The sequence below is a fragment of the Saccopteryx leptura genome, chromosome 1, assembly GCF_036850995.1.
Source record: "Saccopteryx leptura isolate mSacLep1 chromosome 1, mSacLep1_pri_phased_curated, whole genome shotgun sequence".
NCBI classification, from domain to species: domain Eukaryota; kingdom Metazoa; phylum Chordata; class Mammalia; order Chiroptera; family Emballonuridae; genus Saccopteryx; species Saccopteryx leptura.
The window spans coordinates 242,516,318-242,535,898 of NC_089503.1; the positions used below are offsets into that span (position 1 = coordinate 242,516,318).

Genomic DNA, 19,581 nt, shown 5'->3' on the forward strand with positions numbered 1-19,581 from the left:
GATAACATTTTGCCAAATTGCTCTTCAAAAGTATTTCGCACTGTCATCAGCAATGTATAAACACACCAGTTTTCACCAGAGTCTTGCCAGCATGATGTAGCACTTACCTCATTATTTTTAGAGAGATTTCATTTTGTTTTATTTTGCATGATGTTGATAGCTAATGATCTCATAAAGTTTTTCATGCATTTGATTATTAATTATATCATCTCTTAAGGCTCTTTAAGCCTTTCGCCTGCTTGCTTATGTGGGGTCCCAGCCGAGTATTTATTAAGCATCCACTACATGCTCACTATTATGGGTTGCTATGGGATGACCAAAGAAGTGTGAGGCTTAGTCTGTATTTTCCAGAAGCCTACAATCAACAATCACATTGTTTTTTAGTGCCGATTTCTTTGTACCTGATCCATTGCTTTGCCCATTGTATATGCTTAAAAAGTTTTGTTAAATGTAGTTCAATCCCAGATGGCATGTTGATGTTTTGTGGTTCACAGAGGTCTGCATTCAATTCAATGGAATGCAGAACAGAATCCAAAATGACCCTAAAATTTAGAGAAATAACCCAAACCTGATAAATTAATATGCATGAACATGCGGTCCTGTGCTGGAGTGTTAGGGAAGATACGCTTGACAGCAGTTTTCAAGCAAAGAGTAGGGTTTGAGGATGGCAGCATGAGTGACTGCATGATGTGGCTGCCAACCAAAAGCTATTATAATCAAAGTTATATTAACAGAGGTATAGTATGTAGAATAGGGGAGGTGACAGTCCCATTTGACTCCACACAGATTAGACAACTCTACAACTCCTCAGTGTTGGTCCTTTTTTTCTTTTCAATTTTTTTTTTAATTTCTTTATTTGAAGCTGGAAACGGGGAGAGACAGTCAAACAGACTCTCGCATGCGCCTGACCGGGATCCACCTGGCACGCCCACCAGGGGCAACGTTCTGCCCACCAGGGGGCGATGCTCTGCCCCTCCAGGGTGTCGCTCTGCCGTGACCAGAGCCACTCTAGCGCCTGGGGCAAAGGCCAAGGAGCCATCCCCAGCGCCCGGGCCATCCTTGCTCCAATGGAGCCTTGGCTGCGGGAGGGGAAAAGAGAGACAGAGAGGAAGGAGGGGGGATGGAGAAGCAAATGGGCGCTTCTCCTATGCACCCTGGCCGGGAATCGAACCCGGGTCTCCTGCACGCCAGGCCGATGCTCCACCGCTGAGCCAACCAGCCAGGGCCTCTTTTCAATTTTTTATTTTGAGAATATTTAAACCTACAGAGAAGTTGGAAACATATAATTAGCACCCATATATCCTTCATCTTGGTGCATAAATTGTTAACATTTTGCTACATTTTTTTTTCTCTCTCTTTCACCTCTCAATTATAATCACCATTTTATTGTTATGGAACCATCTGAGAGTCAGTTGCAAACTTCACCCCTAAATACTTTAGTATGTATTTCCAAGAACAAGAATATTTTCTTAGATCACCACTTAGAGGTATTAAATTTAGGAAATGTAATATTGGCACAAGACAATTATAAATATATAGTCCACAATTCATTTTCTTCAATTGCTCCTTTATAACTTTTTTCTTTTTTTTTTTTTACTCGGATGCAGGACGTAATCCAGTTGCCCTGTTTCTTTAGTGTTCTTTTATCTAGATGGCTTCTTGCATTCATTTTCATGACATCAATATTTTTGAAGAACACAGGTCCATTGCTTGGTAGAATGTCCCTCAATTTCAGTTGTTTGTTTCCATATGATTAGAGATAATTAAATACTTCATAAATTCAGCTCAGAGCATCACTTCGGGGGGGGGGGCATCTTATGTCACTTTGTCCCTCTGGTGATGATGTTAAATTTGATCGCTTCGTTCAGGTCTTTATCAACTGTAAAGTTATCTTCTGTTCCCTTTCTAATGAAGAAGTGATCTGTGGAAGACACTTTGATGATGTTTCAGTCAATTATTAGCATCCACTAATAATTCTTGGCCTGAATCAATTACAGTGGTACCTTGAGATACGTCTGTAACCAAGCTCCTAAGTCAGCCAACTCGTATATCAAACTGCTGATACTGGACCCGTGCGCCAATACGCCAACTAGCAGCAGCTTCCTGAATCACAACTCGTATCTTGGAATTTCACTCGGATCTTGAACAAAAATATGGACCGAGTCGCAGCTTGTATCTTAAAAATAAAATTTCATATGTTGATCTGTTCATATCTCAAGGTACCACTGTATTACAAAGCTGGTCCTAAAATGGTGTTTTCTTCTAACCCTCCTCAGTGGTCTTTTCCTCTCTGAGCACTAGTGATAGATGGATAAAAACCGCAGAGTGCTGAAGTCACTCTAATTATGCGCCTCTTTTTCCAACTTCATGTTTAGTGATGTCACGTTGGCAGCTTGATATGGGCCTTAATGGGAGTATTTACACCTCAGCAGTTGGGCAGCACTATCAAGTGGGATTGTAGTTTTTGTTTTGGAGAACCAGTTGATAAACGTTTATCACTGGAGACAGACAGGCTGCAACACATTTAAAGAAAAATAATTTGGGTAGTGAAGGGATTTGAAACCTTAAGGGAAAGGGATCCGCCTTCAAATATTTATTTTTATTTATTTTATTTTTCTGTCTTCCAATATTTAAATAACTGTTTGTTGGGATTACTCACTGTTTAGGAGGTAACCCCTAACACCCCAACCTCCTTCCCACTTAGTGCTGCAGTCATGCTTGAGTCCTTGAAGGAACCACAGACCCTAAACACCTCCCACCACGTCCTTCCTGTGGGAGGTGGCAGGGAGTGACCAGGATCACAGAAGCTGCAGGTCACCTCAAGAAGGGAAAGGCATGCTTCTCACTCTGAGCCTGGAGGAAACAGTGAGGCTGCAGAGAGATGTGAGGCGTGGGAGACACAGAGCTCCTGCTTAATGGTGTTCGTATTCTTGGTAAAGTGGCTACAGAGAGTTACTTCTAAGAATAAGAGGGATAAGGCAGGCATGGGCAGAAAGGGGCCTGAAGAAGGTTTGGAAGAGCAGCTAAGGGGATTTCTTTCCCCAGCCCACCCATTCACTCCAGGCAGTGCAGCTCCAGGTATAGTCAGACAGCAAGAGAGTGGGCCTACAGCACAGGTCTTCGGCAGTACTATGCAGTCCAGGAGGTAGAGCGAGGGAAGGAGGCGGTGCAGCTGCCCAGGGTTTGTCACTGATGAGTGCTGAAGTAGGTCATCTCTCCAGAGTCATGGGGCATTTGAAAGCATCTCTTAATCCTGCCACAAGAGCGATTCAGGCACAGCCAGAGGAGAACTAATGGGGGAGGTTACATTATGAGCTCTATCTGCCCATTGAAGACAGTGGGCAGGTCCCCTATGGTGAAAGAGCTGATGAACTTGGCGGCAGTGGTTGAAAAGAGGAATCAGCATTCTGGATCTCTGTGGAAAGTACCAAATAGTTGCCAGGTCCTCGGAGGAGAAGGACTAGAGGTCACTAGGACCAATAGGGCTGAAGAGCAGTGGGTTGAGGTTGCTGGAAAGCAACACACATGAGGAAAATGAGGAATAAAGGCGGATGGAACGGTCTCCACTTAGAGTTGTGACGTTGAGTCTTGAGGCTTGGCTGTCACTAGCTAATGGTGAAAATAAAATCATTTTTATTCACTGCTCTAGGTTCTTCATTCAGTATAAGTGGGGATGAAATGCTGGTCCAGAATTTAAAATCTGAAAATGTACACAGCAGTGCTGTGTAAAACATGGAACGCTATACAACCATTGGATGGTTGCATGATTAGTATTAATGCAAGTGGACCTGGTGATAAAGAAAGGGAAGACATCTTGAGTAGAGAGTATCCACGAATACCAATAGCAGGGATTTGAATAGGGCTTTGCAATATACGTGGGGTTCTCTTCCTACATATTTGATTTCCTCAGATGAGAAAACACGTGTGTGAAACTCATACCAGGGCCTGGATCAATTACTGTTTCCTTTAGTCCATGTGACAACCCTGAGGTAGATGTTGTTAATTCTATTTGTAGGTGAAAAGGGAAGACTTGCATGATAAATCCCCTTGTCCAAGAGGAGCAAGTTAAGTGGTGGGGCGGACCTGAGGCCAGGCCTTCGGACTCTCACTTCCTCATTCCTTCCTTTCTAATCTATGTCTGAGAATATCTTTGATTCTCAGAGTCTGTGAAGTTCTAAAACCTATTTCTTTTATGTGATCTTCTGCACTTCATACAATGCTGTCAGTTTTTGAAAAATTTGAAACATGAGATGCACACGGTTTTTTATTACAGTATGTTAGAAGTTGTTATTAAATATTTTTTCCTTTTGTAGCAAAGGTTCTGAACCCACAGAATATCATATTGTGATTGATGACTATCACTGGCATGATTTCATATTACTCTTTTGCAATACTAAGTATTTGTGCAATACTAAAGATATCCAACCTAATAATGCAAGATACTCTGGGGACCAATGAACATTTTAAAGTAACTCTCACTCTAAGTGTCAATGTTTCAATTGGAAACTCTGCTAGCTGGGGTGGGAACGATTTTTGCATTATCGTCAATGATGATTAATATGGATAGATGGGTGGATGGATGGAAGGAGGGGCGGGTAAGTGGATAGATAGGTGGGTGGGTGGGTGGGTGGATAGATGGATCCTAAGTCTGGTTTCCTGGACAGTAGTGTGGTATAGTAGATAAAGAGAGGGACTGGGTTTCCAGAAGTATGAGTGCTAGTCCTGCTTCTGCCACCAACAACCTGGATGACCTGGGGCAGTTTTTAGTTTCTCATCCTTCATTTCCTTATCCAGAAATAAGATGTAGGTGATGATTAGGGTCAGTCTCAGGCCCAAGCATCTATGAGTCCACTTTTTGAAGAACAGCAATGTGAGAGATTTGACACATGGGCCACAAACCTCATGTTCTGAAAGAGGAAACCCAGTAAGTGCCGAGATTCCTGGCAAGTCTGGCCCAGATTCCTTATATGCTTAGTAGTGAGAAAAACTTCTAACCGCCTTAAAATACTTTATGACGGGCTCCACAAGTGAAGAAAGAGGGATCTGAGAAAATTGGCCACGGGGAGAGCTCACACCGCTCCAACCCAACACTGTGTGGAAACTCTGGGGGGACTGACACTGAGCTGTTTGAAAACAAGCACTTATGGAACAAAGTGTCCAGAAAGATAGAAACAGCGAGACATGCTGGCCGCCGGACTTGCCATGCGCGAGTGGTGTGCCGTGGGCAAACCGCTCTCTCTCTCTATGCCTCATTTGTAAAGCTGGACACAAGAACATGCTTTGTATCCTTTCATGAAGTGGTCAGGCAAGTATGGCCATCATGGAGAGCCTTTGAAAAACAAATTTTATTGCACTCACAGTTCCTAGAGACAGGAGGCATGGCACACCATGGAGGGCCACCAGAGGAAGCACTAGGGTGGTCAGGAGGCAGAAAATAGAAATGAGGAGAACACTTAGGCCTCCACCTTTATTGGAGTTTGTGTGAGAAAGGCAAGCCAGGGTCTGACCAGAGGGTGGCGAAGTGGATAGAGTGTCGACCTGGAATGTTGAAGACCAGGTTCGAAACGCCGAGGTCACCGGCTTAAGTATGGACTCACCAGCTTGAACGCAAGGTCACCGGCTTGAGCAAGGGGTCACTGGCTCAGCTGGAGCCCCCTGGTCAAGGCACATATGAGAAAGCAATCAATAAACAACTAAAGTGCCACAATTATGAGCTGATGCTTCTCATCTCTCTCTCTTCCTGTCTGTCCCTGCCTGTCTATCTCTCTCACTATCCCACACACACACACAAAAAAAGCTGAGAAAGGCAAGCCACAGTGGGATAGGCAACTTAGGATTGGCTAGCTTGAATTATTTTGGTAAACTTTAGACTACAGAGGCGGTCTCTAGTTGCCTGGTACATGGCTCTGAGATGATAAGGCAGAGGAATATTGCCTCTTGGGGCCTGATAGAGGAGGTATGCCTTCAGCTTTGACATCAAAGGCTTGCTCTTGGCTGGCCTGTTTGCTGTCTCTAAGAATTGGCTAGCCCAGGACAACCCATGGATGCTTGACAGGGTGACTTTGGGTGCAGTGTTAGAATAACCCAAGCAGTCGTCTTATTTACAACGCCTGATTATAACATCATACCTCTTCGTTTTCATGGTGCGTGTCTGGTTTGTTTTTTTTCCCCCACCGTGATGTGAATGAAACCAAGAGCGGAATCAGGTAGAGACGCTGGAGTTGGCCTCAGTGCTGGTTCTGTCCCTTGCTAGCTATCAGACCTTTGAAGATGCACTTCATTTCTCTGAGCTTCAACTTCTTCCTCTTCAAAACAGGAGTGATAATGCACACTTCACAGTCGAGGGTTTGTGAGGCATACCCTCCCATGTCGTGTGCTCCTCTTACCCTCAGCTGAGATCTCACGTCGATGAAGATAGCTTTGAACTCTGTCATCTACGCTCGCCAGCTTCCCATCTGCTGTTGGTCATCAACAGCATATTGATTCAGTTGGGCTGAATCAATTGGATTTCATGTCAATGGATGCCCTGTCACTCAGAAGTACTAACGCCTTCTCTTCTTAAACCTCCAATCCCAGGAGGCTGCTGTCCTGACACTGTTATGTCTCATCATGTCTCGTGTGTGTCCCTCCCCTCCATCCAGGCATGGCCCTGCCTCAAGGCTTCTCTGTCTCCAGGACCACAGCTTCCTACCCCACTCCCCTCCTCCAGTTCATTCCTGTCCTTCCCAGTTCATTCTCCACACTGCTGACAGAGGCATCTGACAGAAACACAGATGCCATCCCACCCCCGACAGCTGAAGAATGGTTACTAATTGCACTAATTGTATCCAACTTCTTCAGATAATCTTCAAGTTGGGTTTAGCTTTTTTCCTCCCCCCAGTGGACATTCTGAAACACATTAGAGCAGAGGAGTTTTAAACAGATCCTCTGTGTGTGTGTGTGTTTAGTTTTATCCCTAAGTCATTGGGTAGGCCAGTTTGTATTTTAGATTTCTCCGTACAATCCACCCTCATTATCGCCAGGTGATTGGTTCTAGGACCCCCTCAGATGCTCAAGTCCCTTACATAAAATAGCATAGGATTTGCCCAGAATCTATATTTGCATATAGGCTACAGCAGGGTACGCCTACATACCACTTTATTTGTGTGGACTCAGTGTAGTGCTCCATGCATGGCGAATTCAAGTTCACTTTTTGGAACTTTCTGTAACTTTTCCCCCCAAATATTTTCAATCCATGGTTGGTTGAATTTGTGGCATGAAACCCTAGGATACGGAAGACCAACTGTATTTACTGCTGCCCAGACCCACTTGTTACCGCATATCCACACATGTATTGAATGATTTAATGCACGAATAAACAAATGAGTAGCCTAAGTTCAAACTCATGTGTAGCCTCTTAAGACAATGGGAAATCAAGTGTGAAGAAGCAAAGCTCAAAAGGAAGATGGGAAAACAGCTGTTCTCTGTGCCATGGGGGAAGGGATGCTTCTTGTCATAACCTGGGATTTCTATGGAAATCGGAGCTCAAGACACGGGCTTGGTAGTTTATCATGAGAAGTTATCCTGGGAAGCAGAAATAGGGGATTGGAGAGATCAGAAAGGAAGAAAAGCATAAACAAGGATGTGTCCTTGGGTGGGTCTCTGCTGTGGCCACTGGGGCTCAATCCTGCCAGGATCTCCTAAGGGGTTTTGTATTAAGAGCGGCAGAATTGTCTTTCTGTAGAGAGCATTTATCCACCAGCTCCTGCGCACATAGGTGGAGGTATCCAGAGGGTCAAGGCCATGTATGACTGAGGTCCAGTTGGGACCCACAATCCCAAAAATTCACAGAAGCCCTGGGGGCAGCTAGCAAGAGACGAGAGGTATAGATGAAGTGAGGGGCTGCCAGGTTATACCCACCCAGTGCTGGTCATTGTAGCCCTGGCTGGAGTAACAGGTAAGCTAAGAGAGTGTGAGGTGGGACCATCTCTACAAATCCAAGCTCTTCTATTTCTAAGAAGTGATGTGGTCACTTCTGTGCCTCTTAACACTCTCCATTTTCAACCATTCACTTATTCACCTGACAACAATTTATTGACCACCTACCAGGGTTCAAGTTTCTGTGTTGGGCACTGTGTTAGTCTAAACAGCAAGTTCCTAATTCCACTTGTAAGTTCACAAAGTCCCTTTCCTGCTAGACTTATACTCTCTATTGAAATGCTGGATTTCCTGATGCTGCTGGAAATGATTTCAGATACTCGAGCTTCTGAAATGGGAATCCTGGGGACAGTCTCCTCAACAAGAGTCTTTTGACTTATAATTCATCTTCGATCCCAGTTCCACAATAATCACTGTGAGTTATTGAAGACTCTGTCTGCTTGGTCCACCAGAGGGAACACATGTGCCAGGAGCGCAGAGGATCTGGGGAAAGTAATAAACATTCTGGGGTTGGCTTCTCATGAGGTTGGGCCAGGCCAGCCTAACGTGGATATCATGGCTGTCAGCTGGCCACCAGTTGGCACATGCTCTGAGCATTTTTCAGTTCACAATTTTGCTCATTGATGTGCCAGAGACTGGATCTATTTGTAAAGATAGGCGTGTGGGTTGCAGCCAAACCATCCTTTCAGGGGGCAGGTGGTTCTTATTCTTTGCCTGCTTGTTGGATCCTACCTATAAGACTTAGGTTTGGCCATCTCCGCTCACTTGGACAGCTCTACCAGTTTCTGAACTGACAAAGGCCACCACAGGGGGCTGTTCAGGATGCCATACAGATGCAGGCAAACTTTGTGGCCCGGAAGCCACTGGTTGGATTCTCCAGACTGACAGGGCATCAAAAAGCACAGGCCACCTGTGCACAGATGGAGAGTCTGTCTGGCTTCTTTCTCAAAGCGCCCCTTCTGATCTGAAGAGCTGCTGAAAGGTCCTGGCTCCCTCCTGTGTATGTGCAGCGGCTGATGGGCCACAGGCAAAGGAGCTGGTCTCCGGTTTGTAAATGTTTATCCTGGACATCCCACTGAGCTAGAAACAGAGCATGTGGTACTTAAATATAAAAGTCCACCAAAAAGGTACCCATCTACTGCCTTCCTCTTAGGGTCCTTATGAATGTCCCCTGATGCCTCCCCTCCCCCATCTGCTTCACTCCCCCTGCTTCAGCCCTTCACTGAAAAAAATACAAAGTCAAAGGTAAAATTATCAAAAATTTCAGGGGAACAGAGCACTCAGCCCCAAGTGCAGGGCCCTCTGCACATGGAGCTCTGTGTGGTTGCGCTGGTCGCATGCCATGAGGCCTGCTCTGGTTTTCTCCTCCATCTGGGACCAGGAGAACCCTAATGAAAATGTGCATCCCTCTAAGTGCTAAAGCTGTACCAGTAACTTCTTCATTATGCAATCTAATGAATATTATGCTCCACTTTTAAATTTTTATTAGAGTCACTTGCATCCAGATCTCAGTAAGGTCAACCCAGTTTTGCAGACCCCCTGAAAGACGGCCCCTCTGTCTTCTTCTCCGTGTTTATATTTCAGCCCCATCCGTTCCAACACTCCGCCCTTAATGGGATGCTCTGTGAATTCTGATACCGCCTTCCTTCCTGCAGCGTCACGGGCCTATGTGCGGCCACGAAGTAAATAAGCATGGACGCAGAGCCAGACAGGTCCATCTCCTGCTAGCAGGCTGGCCCTGAGCTAGTTAATTGCCCTAGTTTCATTTTTTTCCTTCTGTAAAGTGGTGATACCATCAGCCCGCAGGCTTGGGAGGCCACATGGGAACCGTAAGGCACTTGGCGGTGTTCCAGCACTGCCTCCCTGTGGGCGCCACCGGCAGACTTCTCAGATGCCACTTCCTCACGCCCTCCCAAAGCTCTAGCTTGTCCCTCCTGCCTCTGGACCAGCTCCCCCGCACAGAAAGGGGACAGAGTTTGTCTCTGCTGTTTGGGACAAGGCAGGAGAGCGGTGGGGCCAGCAGGACCTGCAGGCGCTGGGCAGCCGGGGCCTGCTGTCATGCTCGGCTACCTGTGTGAGCTTTTTCATCTGAAAATGGACCTAATAATTTCCACTTCACATGGTTGTGGGGAAGAGAAAATGAAGCAACTTCTAGTAAGAGAAGAGGACCGAGTTTGGCATACAATAGGTGCTTAATAATGTCATCTCCTGCCCTGGTTTCTCATAGGGATTTTGGAGTTCAGCATGGAACTGACTAGCTCAGCAGCAGAGAGTATCCATACTGTAGAGAGTATGGATTTGGGACAGATGAGTGAACATCCTTATTTTATGCTTCCAGGCCATATCTTGAACTCTGAGCCTTTCTTTTCATCCTTAAATTAGATTATGAATATGTACTTTCCCTGCCTACTTCCCAAGGTTAGCTATGTTGAAAAGTGAGGCAACAGATGTGAGCTTTTATACAAATATGAAGGGTTATTAACACCAATGCCCCAGGTTGATGTCACTAAACATCAAACAGAAAATTTCACTATCTTCCTTCCATCCCCATGGGGACCTGCTGCTTTGCTGGTGTTGGCAGTGTGCTGGGTGTGTTTAGGAAGATGGCCGCTCTGGTCAGTCACAGGTGGAGCACCTTGAATTCACCAGCACGTGATTATTTTTTTCGTGAACACAAAGGACAGTTATGGAACAGGAAGCTGACTCGGGATGGGGGTGGAGATAGAAAGACAATGAATGTCATGCAGATGAGAAGGGGCTGCATAGGTACAAGCCTCTCAGCTCAGGGGCATTCATACACTACCCGTATACTACTACAAATTCTATATTAACACATTAATTAGTAGTCAGCAATTAATCCGGGCTCAGAATCTAAACTTGAATCTCTGTGTGATTCCTGCCGAACAGCCTGACTCTAAGCTTCTGACAGGGAACTCACTACCTCCCTAGCCCGCTAGATGCTGTTGTGCCTTTTAAAAAGTTTTTTCTGTGCTTCCCACCCTGTCAGCAGTACCCCACTGTGGTTAAGAGCTGGCAACTCTGGAACCAAACTGCTCGGGCTCGGTCAGTCTCCTCTGTCTACTGGCTGTGTGACCTTGTGAGCTACTTAACCTCCGCATGCCTCAGTTTCCTCATTTGGAATATGAGGCTGATCATGATACTTATCTCATAGGGTGGTTATAGGATTAAGTGTATGAATACGAAAAAACACTTAGGACAGTGCCTGGCACACAGTAAGGACACAGGAAATGCCAGTAAGAATTGTTAGACTCTTGATTTATTTTCTCCATTGTGAAAGTATAAAGTTGAAGAATAATTAAAGCATATTAGAAGTAAATACACCAGGCAGAGAGATAAATGAACTGTTTGCATAAACATGAATTAAGAGAGTCACACTCAAAAAGGATTGTTCCCTGTTGAGAACAGCAAACATCTGGAAGAAATTAAATGGGGGAAGAGGGTGGGCGGTGTGGTGGTGTGGGCTGAGAACACACTGTGTCTGTTAGAAGGAAATAGTTCATTTCTGGGGTGGGTAGATGATCCCCCCAAAAAGGGAGGCTGCTCTGGCTTTATACTGCATGATTTGATGACCAAAGAGTATTTACCCCTCCAAATAATTTGCCCCTCCAGATTTCTGTTCTGATTAGCCTAAATACCTAAAATGTCTAATTTGAGCTAATGTATTGCCTTGAAGAGGCCACTTCCAAAATGCAAATACACTTACAAAAAATAACAAGGTACCATTATTTTGTTTGTTTGTTTGTTTGTTTGTTTTATTAAGTGAGAGGTAGGGCGACAGAGAGACAGACTCCTGCATGCACCCAGACCAGGATTCACCTGGCAAGCCCCTTATAGGGCGATGTTCTGCCTATCTGGAATCACTGCTCTGTTGCTCAGCAACTGAGCTATTTCAGTGCCTGAGGCAAGGCCATGGAGCCATCCTCAGCACCCAGGGCCAACTTTCTTCAACTGAGCCATGGCTTCAGGAGGGGGAGAGAGAGAGAGAGAGAGAGAGAGAGAGAGAAAGGAGAGGTGGAGAGGTGGAGAAGCAGATGGTCACTTATCCTGAGTGCCCTGACAGAATCAAATCTGGGACTTCCACACGCCGGGCTGACACTCTACCACTGAGCAAACCAGCCGGGCATGAGGTGCCATTTTATACCTCTCAAATCAACAACATGTGCCTGACCAGGTGGTGGTGCAGAGCATCGGACTGGAAAACGGAGGACCGAGGTTTGGGATCCCGAGGTTGCCAGCTTGAGCACAGGCTCATCTGGTTTGAGCAGGGTTGCCAGCTTGAGCCCAAGGTCACTGCCTCGAGCAAGGGGTCACTTGGTCTGCTGTAGCCCCCGGTCAGGGCACGTGTGAGAGAGTAATCAATGAACAACTAGGGTGCTGCGGGCAGGAATTGATGCTTCTCATCTCTCTCCCTTCCTGTCTGTCTGTCCCTATCTGTCCCTCTCTCTGACTCTCTCTGTCTCTGTCACACACACACAAAAAGGATAAAAATCAACAACATGAAAATTGTGATGCTCAGTACTGAGGTTTCACTGGAATGGGCACATGCCAAAACCTATAATGCATATATAATTTCTGTCATGTAGGTATAACCTTTGGGAAGATATTCAGCTGGAAGTTTTGTTTTGAGGCATAAAAATGTCTATACCTTTTGATAGTAGATTGCTAGATCCAACTTCTGGGAATTTATTGTTAGGAAACATTTCAAAAGAAGGAGAGACCTTTCTGCATTTCTTTTCCATGACAAAAAAAAAATTCAATAGTAAGAGAATGGATACATCACAATATGTCCCCTGGATAGACTCTCATGAAGTCATCAAAATTATAATTATAAAAGACAGAGAGAAGGATGGTAAATTCTTATGAAACAATCATATTAGATAAAACAAAACAAAAACAGAAATCAAACTGTAAAGATTGGGTATGCATAGGGATGGGATTAGAAAATCAAAACAGGCCTGACCAGGTGGTGGCACAGTGGATAGAGCCTTGGACTGGGATCCAGAGGACCCAGATTCAAAACCCCAAGGTCACAGGTTTGAGTGTGAGCTCAGCTGGTTTGAGCAAGGCTCACCAGCTTAAGCCCAAGTCACTGGCTTGAGCAAGTCCCTCAGTCTACTATAGCCCCCTGGTCAATGAACATGAGAAAGCAATCAATGAACAGCTAAGGTGCCTCAACGAAGAATTGATGCTTCTCATCTCTCTCCCTTCCTGCCTGTCCCTATCTGTCCCCCTCTCTGTCTCTGTCACACACATGCACGCACACAAATAATACTAATACAGAAAATCAAAACAGGAAGAAACCAGTGTGCTTTGTTGGAGGTTGTGGGATTGTGGGAGAATTTTTTTCTTTCTTTCATTTGGATTCATGTTTATATTGATTGCACAAAAAACAATAATGAAAGACTCAAAAGAACTCTCTAGGGTGGGGTGGCTGATTGCCAGCCATCACCATAGAGGCAGGTTTCAGTTCAGCATCCTGGACAGAGAGCAGGGCCCTAAAGCTGATAGATTCTCAAAGGAGGGGGCCAATGGGCAAGGTCAGGGGCCTCCAAGGGCACAGGGTACTGGTCAGATGTGGGAACCACCTGAAAAGGGAAGGAGGGGTGGGTGGGAGCTGGAAGAGTGATGGAGTAAGGGAAATTGCCTACTTCTGGTAGACCTGGCAAATGGAGCCCTAAATCAGTCCTATGACTTAAATCAAGTAGATGGCACTGTTTCTCTTAGTTACTCACAATCCTGATTTTAAAACCAGAATTGACAAAAACTCAGAGTATTCTCACCAGTTCTGACAAGCTGTGGTTTCTCTTTGAAATCCAGGGACATTGTGAGCAAAGACTGACACAAAAATATCAGATTCTCTGTTTTCCAACTGCCTTTTACTTATATTGACAATTCTTTAGTTAATTTTCCATAGTGGCAGAGCAGTGGAGTGAATCACTGGACCAGGAGTTAGGAAGCAGGCCATTGGACAGATCACATACACTCTTCTGGCCTCAGTTTCTTCATCTGTAAATTGGGGGAAATTTCACCAAAGACTGCATAAACCCAAAGCCAATGGAGAAAGTCTGAAAAACCCAAATGAAGCTAAACAGGGCTCAGTTTTTAGCCACATTAATAGAAGTATCATGTTCAAAATGAAGGAGCTCATTCTTCTACCATACTTTATCCAGTCTGTCCACATCTTGGAAAACCACATTTATATCAAGCACCACCATTTATAAGGGGATATTGACATACTGGACTGTGTACAAAAGAGAGCAGCCAGGATATGTATGGAAGCTTGGAACTTAGTCATGAGAGAACAGGTATAGGAACTGCAGTTTTTAAACCAGAAATGTATCACATAGTAAGGGAATAATAACTGTCTTTGAAATTCTAAAGAGATTTCTTGTGAAAAAATTTTTTCACTAGCTCTACGTGACCCTAGAGGGCAGGATCAGTGATAGAAACTATAAGGGGCAAACTTCAAGTCCAAACAGAATGCAGAATCTTATAATAGAACCAACTGAAGGCAGAGAGATGGCTATACGCAGAAGCTGGGTGACCACTTGGCAGTGTGATTTTCTTGGAGACAGAGGAGTTGAGCTGGCACTCTGAGGCTCCAGCTAGCCCAATGAGTCCCTGAATCTAATCTGAAGTGGCATATCTCCTCCAGAGTGCCCACCATAAATGCTTGTGCTTCCAGAAGCATCACTGAAGGATTGCAATAGCTGGTCTTCACATGGCTCAAGCACCATCATGACCAATCTTTTCCCCTCCCAGCCTGAGGTTCTGGAGGAATGCTATTCTATTAGAATGGTCTCATTGTTTGAACAAGCTGTATACCAAATTCCCTGGCTCTCTCCATTCCAAGATTTCCAAGGCAGAATTCTCTCCATGCCTTATCTGCTACACCTCACACTCTAGTTGCCATCTCTCTAGTGTGCAGAGCAGAGAGGGAGACAGCTACGCACAGCACGTAGCAAACAGACAGCAAGGACCCCTAGACTTCCCAGCACTGGTGCACCTGAGTCACTGCAACCCACGAGCTTCCAGGAGACACCGGATGCCAGATTCTAGTGCTTAAGATGCACATCCTTCCCCTTGGCATTGTGAAATAGCTTCTCATAACCAAGAAAAGGAACCTCTCCACAAGGAAGAGTGGGAAGTCACTGAGGAGTGGTGTTTGCCTGAAGAGGGATACATGAGATCCAGAAGAAGGGAGGAGGCAGAGAAGGAAGGGAGGGTATCAGTATAAAAGCATGTGTATCCATCCAGAGGAGCCCTTGCTGGGGTAGGTGAGCAAGAGAAAAAGGGACCCTGATCTCAGGAAGCCAGGAAACAAACAGCATTGCCTAGAGCTTAGCTGAGTCTGCTGCAGGCGTGGTTCCTGCCAGCAGTTCTGGAGAAGATTGTGGGAAAGCGCCCGGATTCTGGAGCAAGCAAGCCATCTCGCTCCACAACTTACTTGTTAGGCTACCTTGGGCTACTTTAACAGCACTATCCATGAAAAAGGACAATAATGGAACCTGCCTCCTTCAACACACAGTATTGAAGGTTGAGCCACATGAAATTGCTGATATCTGACAATTTTCAACATATAGATGGGTCAACCTCATACATGAGGTTAAATGAGTACAGTGGTTCTCAAACTAGTTTGCACCTTGGGCTCTTAAAAATTCCAAATCCGCCTGACCAGGCGGTGGCGCAGTGGATAGAGTGTCAGACTGGGATGCAGAGGACCCAGGTTCAAGACCCTGAGGTCGCCAGCTTGAGCATGGGCTCATCTGGCTTAAGAAAAAAAAAAAGCTCACCAGCTTGGACCCAAGGTCGCTGGCTCGAGCAAGGGGTTATTTGGTCTGCTGAAGGCCCACGGTCAAGGCACATATGGGAAAACAATCAATGAACAACTAAGGTGTCACAACAAAAAACTGATGATTGATGCTTCTCATCTCTCTGTGTTTCTGTCTGTCTGTCCCTATCTATCCCTCTCCCGGACTCTCTCTGTCCCTGTAAAAAAAAAAAAAATCCAAATTCGCCCTGGCCGGTTGGCTCAGCGGTAGAGCCTAGCGTGCGGAGGACCCGGGTTCGATTCCCGGCCAGGGCACATAGGAGAAGCGCCCATTTGCTTCTCCACCCCTCCGCTGCGCTTTCCTTTCTGTCTCTCTCTTCCCCTCCCGCAGCCGAGGCTCCATTGGAGCAAGGATGGCCTGGGCGCTGGGGATGGCTCTGTGGCCTCTGCCTCAGGCGCTGGAGTGGCTCTGGTCGCAATATGGCGACGCCCAGGATGGGCAGAGCATCGCCCCCTGGGGGGCAGAGCACCGCCCCTGGTGGGCGTGCCAGGTGGATCCCGGTCGGGCGCATGCGGGAGTCTGTCTGACTGTCTCTCCCTGTTTCCAGCTTCAGAAAAATGAAAAAAAAAAAAAAAAAGAAAAAAAGAAAAAAAAAAAATCCAAATTCAAAACCTAGGTTTCATGGAGACAGTATTAATCACAATTCCTGCAGGTGGGACACTTGGCCAGGTGATTAGGTGATTCTAATAGGCAGACAAGTTTGGGGACCAATGGTTTAGCACAGTGCTTGGTTTCTATTAAGGCACTCACCCACAACCATCTCTGCTTTCCCTTCACCTATCGTTTATTGAGAACGCATGGCATGCCAGGTTCTGGCCAGGCCTGCCTCTTGGGACCCAAGGACCTTCCTAGTGGCACTCATTTCTCTTTCTCCTCATCCCCAGTGTCCAGGCCCCGGAGCTCCCCAGACGACCTGAAGGTGCTGACTCGCAACGTGAACCGGCTGAACGAGAGCTTCAGGGACTTGCAGCTGCGGCTGCTGCAGGCTCCGCTGCAGGTGGACCTGACAGAGCAGGTGTGGAAGGTGCAGGACGCGCTCCAGAACCAGTCGGACTCGCTGCTGGCGCTGGCGGGTGCCGTGCAGCGGCTGGAGGGCGCGCTGTGGGGGCTGCAGGCACAGGCAGTTCAGACGGAGCAGGCGGTGGCCCTGCTCCGGGACCGCACCGGCCAGCAGAGCGACTCTGCGCAGCTGGAGCTCTACCAGCTGCAGGTGGAGAGCAACCAAAGCCAGCTGCTGCTCCGTCGCCACGCGGGCCTGCTGGATGGGCTGGTGCGCAAGGTGGGCATCCTAGGCGAGGAGCTGGCCGACGTGGGCGGCGCGCTGCGCGGCCTCAACTACAGCCTGTCCTACGACGTGGCCCTCCACGGCACGCGGCTGCAGGACCTGCAGGTGCTGGTGAGCAACGCCAGCGAGGACACGCGCCGCATGCGCCTGGCGCACATGGGCATGGAGTTGCAGCTGAAGCAGGAGCTGGCCATGCTCAACACCATCACAGAGGACCTGCGCCTCAAGGACTGGGAGCACTCCATCGCTCTGAGGAACATCTCCCTCGCCAAAGGTAGGGAGCTCACAGTGCCTGCCTGGGCCCCTACTGCTCAGGACCTCTCCCTGTGCATCCTCCCCAGGGGCCCAGGAATCCCCCAACCTCCCTTTGACTTACCTGACATTGGGAGCCCATACCTCCTTTATTAAGTCTTGCCCTACAGGACCCTGGAAATTTTTGCCCAAATGGCCTATGACCATTTCCAAACCTGTACGTGTGTCTGCGCACCCGCACCTTCAGAGAGTACACTCAGTGCCCACTCCCCTGGGCATGAGAATGGCCAAGGTGGCTAATGGGTAGTCAGAACTTGGATGTGCCAGCTGGGGCCTCTAAGAGTTTGGGGCTGGGAGTCAAGCTGCAGGCTCAGGTTGGGAAGAGGGATGCCCCTCCAGTGTCATGGTGTTCCAGTGGGCAAAGCTACAAGGAGTTGGAATTCCAGATTTGAACCTGGCTTTCCAGGCTATTATAAAGCAATAGTATTCATCCAGGCAGAAGAATTTATTTTACTGAACAGTTTGTCAGCTTTATTTATAACTCTTGAGTATAAGGGCAAAATATGTGCAAGCTTCCATTTGTACCCTTGCTCAGGGCCCACAAATGTTAGAGAGTCTTGAACCAACTTCCCTGTCTTCCACTTCTGTGTCATTGGTCCCTTATTCATGCCTTCTTTTTCCTGCCCACCCTGCACATCACTGTCAGAGGCAGCTTTTATGAAATGCACTTTTCCTAAATCACCGCCCCCCCCTCAGAACTCACCGTGGATGCCCAAGTTCTGCCAGCTTCATTACAAACTCCATAGCCTGACAATAGACAATGAAAATACCATTTTGAACACCTCCTATGTCAGGTACAGTGCCAAGAGTATCTCACATGATGTTTCCTTAAAAAAACAGCAAGTGCCCTGAGATTCAGAAAGCTGCTCCCAGTTGTAGGCTAGGAGGATATGGTGCCAGAATTTGGACTTGGGCTTTTCTGATCCCAGAGCTGGTGAGCTTGCCATCACATAACTGTCCCCAGCCTGTCTTTGCTGCCTTCTCTCTCAGCTGTTCCCCAAATGCAAGGGTTGCAAACAGAACCATCTGCAGAGGCCAGCGGAGCAATGTCAGTAAGTAGTGACCTCAGTATCGGCAGAGTTGTAGGGGTTATGGCAGGACTAGCCCATTTTGGCCAGGCTGGCATTGACAAGGTCTTCCCATTTTTCAAGAGAAACCAGAAATATGGAATGTTTTAGAAAATTTTAATTTTTCACTCTGTGGGCCAAATGCAACACATCTGGGGGCCATATATGGTCCATAGTGATTTTCAACCTTTTTTTTTCATGGCACAAACACACACTAATTACTAACGTCAGTGCCCCTGACTAAATACAACCATTTTCATCTTATGGCACAAATAAATTAGTTACTAAGGAAGAAGAGGTCAAGGCCCTTTTTTCTTTAGTAATTAGTTTATGAGTGCGTGAGGCATCCAGTTCAGTGGGACGCGTCTTGTCACTGGCCCAGGACAGCCCACCTTTCCCACTATCATAGCTTTACTCCAGCTCTGTCTCCTACTGCAGTGCCTCCTCCTTTCTTTCCTTCCTCCTCCCCCAAACCCTTCAGATCTCACTCCAGCCCACCTCCTCCAAGAAACCCACTGGCCTGTCTAGCTCACCCATCTCCCTCCTATAAACTTCGACATTCATCAGAGCAGAAAATAGTAATGATGGGCCTCCTGTCTGCATAGCACTTTCAGTTGACAAGAGTGTTGGGGGGGGGGGGTACATTCATTTGTTTTAAAGTGGTCTCCATAATTGGCCATGAGGTTGGTGGGAGGCAGGTTTCATTACCAAGGGTGGGGTAGGATTCCTGCAGGAAAACAACTGATGCTCCAGGAGGAAATAGCTGATTTACCCAGGGTTACACAGATGGTAATGATCCAACCCAGGACTTTGGTTTTCAACAGCTTTAATAAGGCATAATTTACATGCTGTAAGATTGACCCATTTAAGTGTTCAATTCAATGGCCAAGCCAGGACTTTTAGCCCAACACCCATTGCTCATTCTGCTACATGACAGTCTACCCCCATCTGTTCATCCCTGTGTCCACCAGCACCTAGAAGTGCAATATGTGTAACTGGAACACAATAAATGTTTGTGGAACAACCATTAAATCTTGTACCAGGGCAATCAGAGGATTGGTTTTCTTGTCCTGAGTCATTTTGGGTCTTACCTCTTGGATCAAAGAAAGGCTGGAGGTGGAATTTCTTCTTCCAAATCCACCTCACT

At 46.6% G+C, this 19,581-nt stretch overlaps 1 protein-coding gene across 1 annotated transcript in view; it reads left to right on the plus strand.

Moving 5' to 3' along the window:
- Positions 1 to 19,581, plus strand: part of SCARA5 (scavenger receptor class A member 5) — a 107,826-nt gene that overhangs the window by 48,190 nt on the left and 40,055 nt on the right. The window contains exon 4 of the mRNA XM_066388555.1: positions 16,655 to 17,329. Coding sequence (XP_066244652.1) covers positions 16,655 to 17,329 — 675 coding nt within the window. The remainder of the gene's footprint in view (positions 1 to 16,654; positions 17,330 to 19,581) is intronic.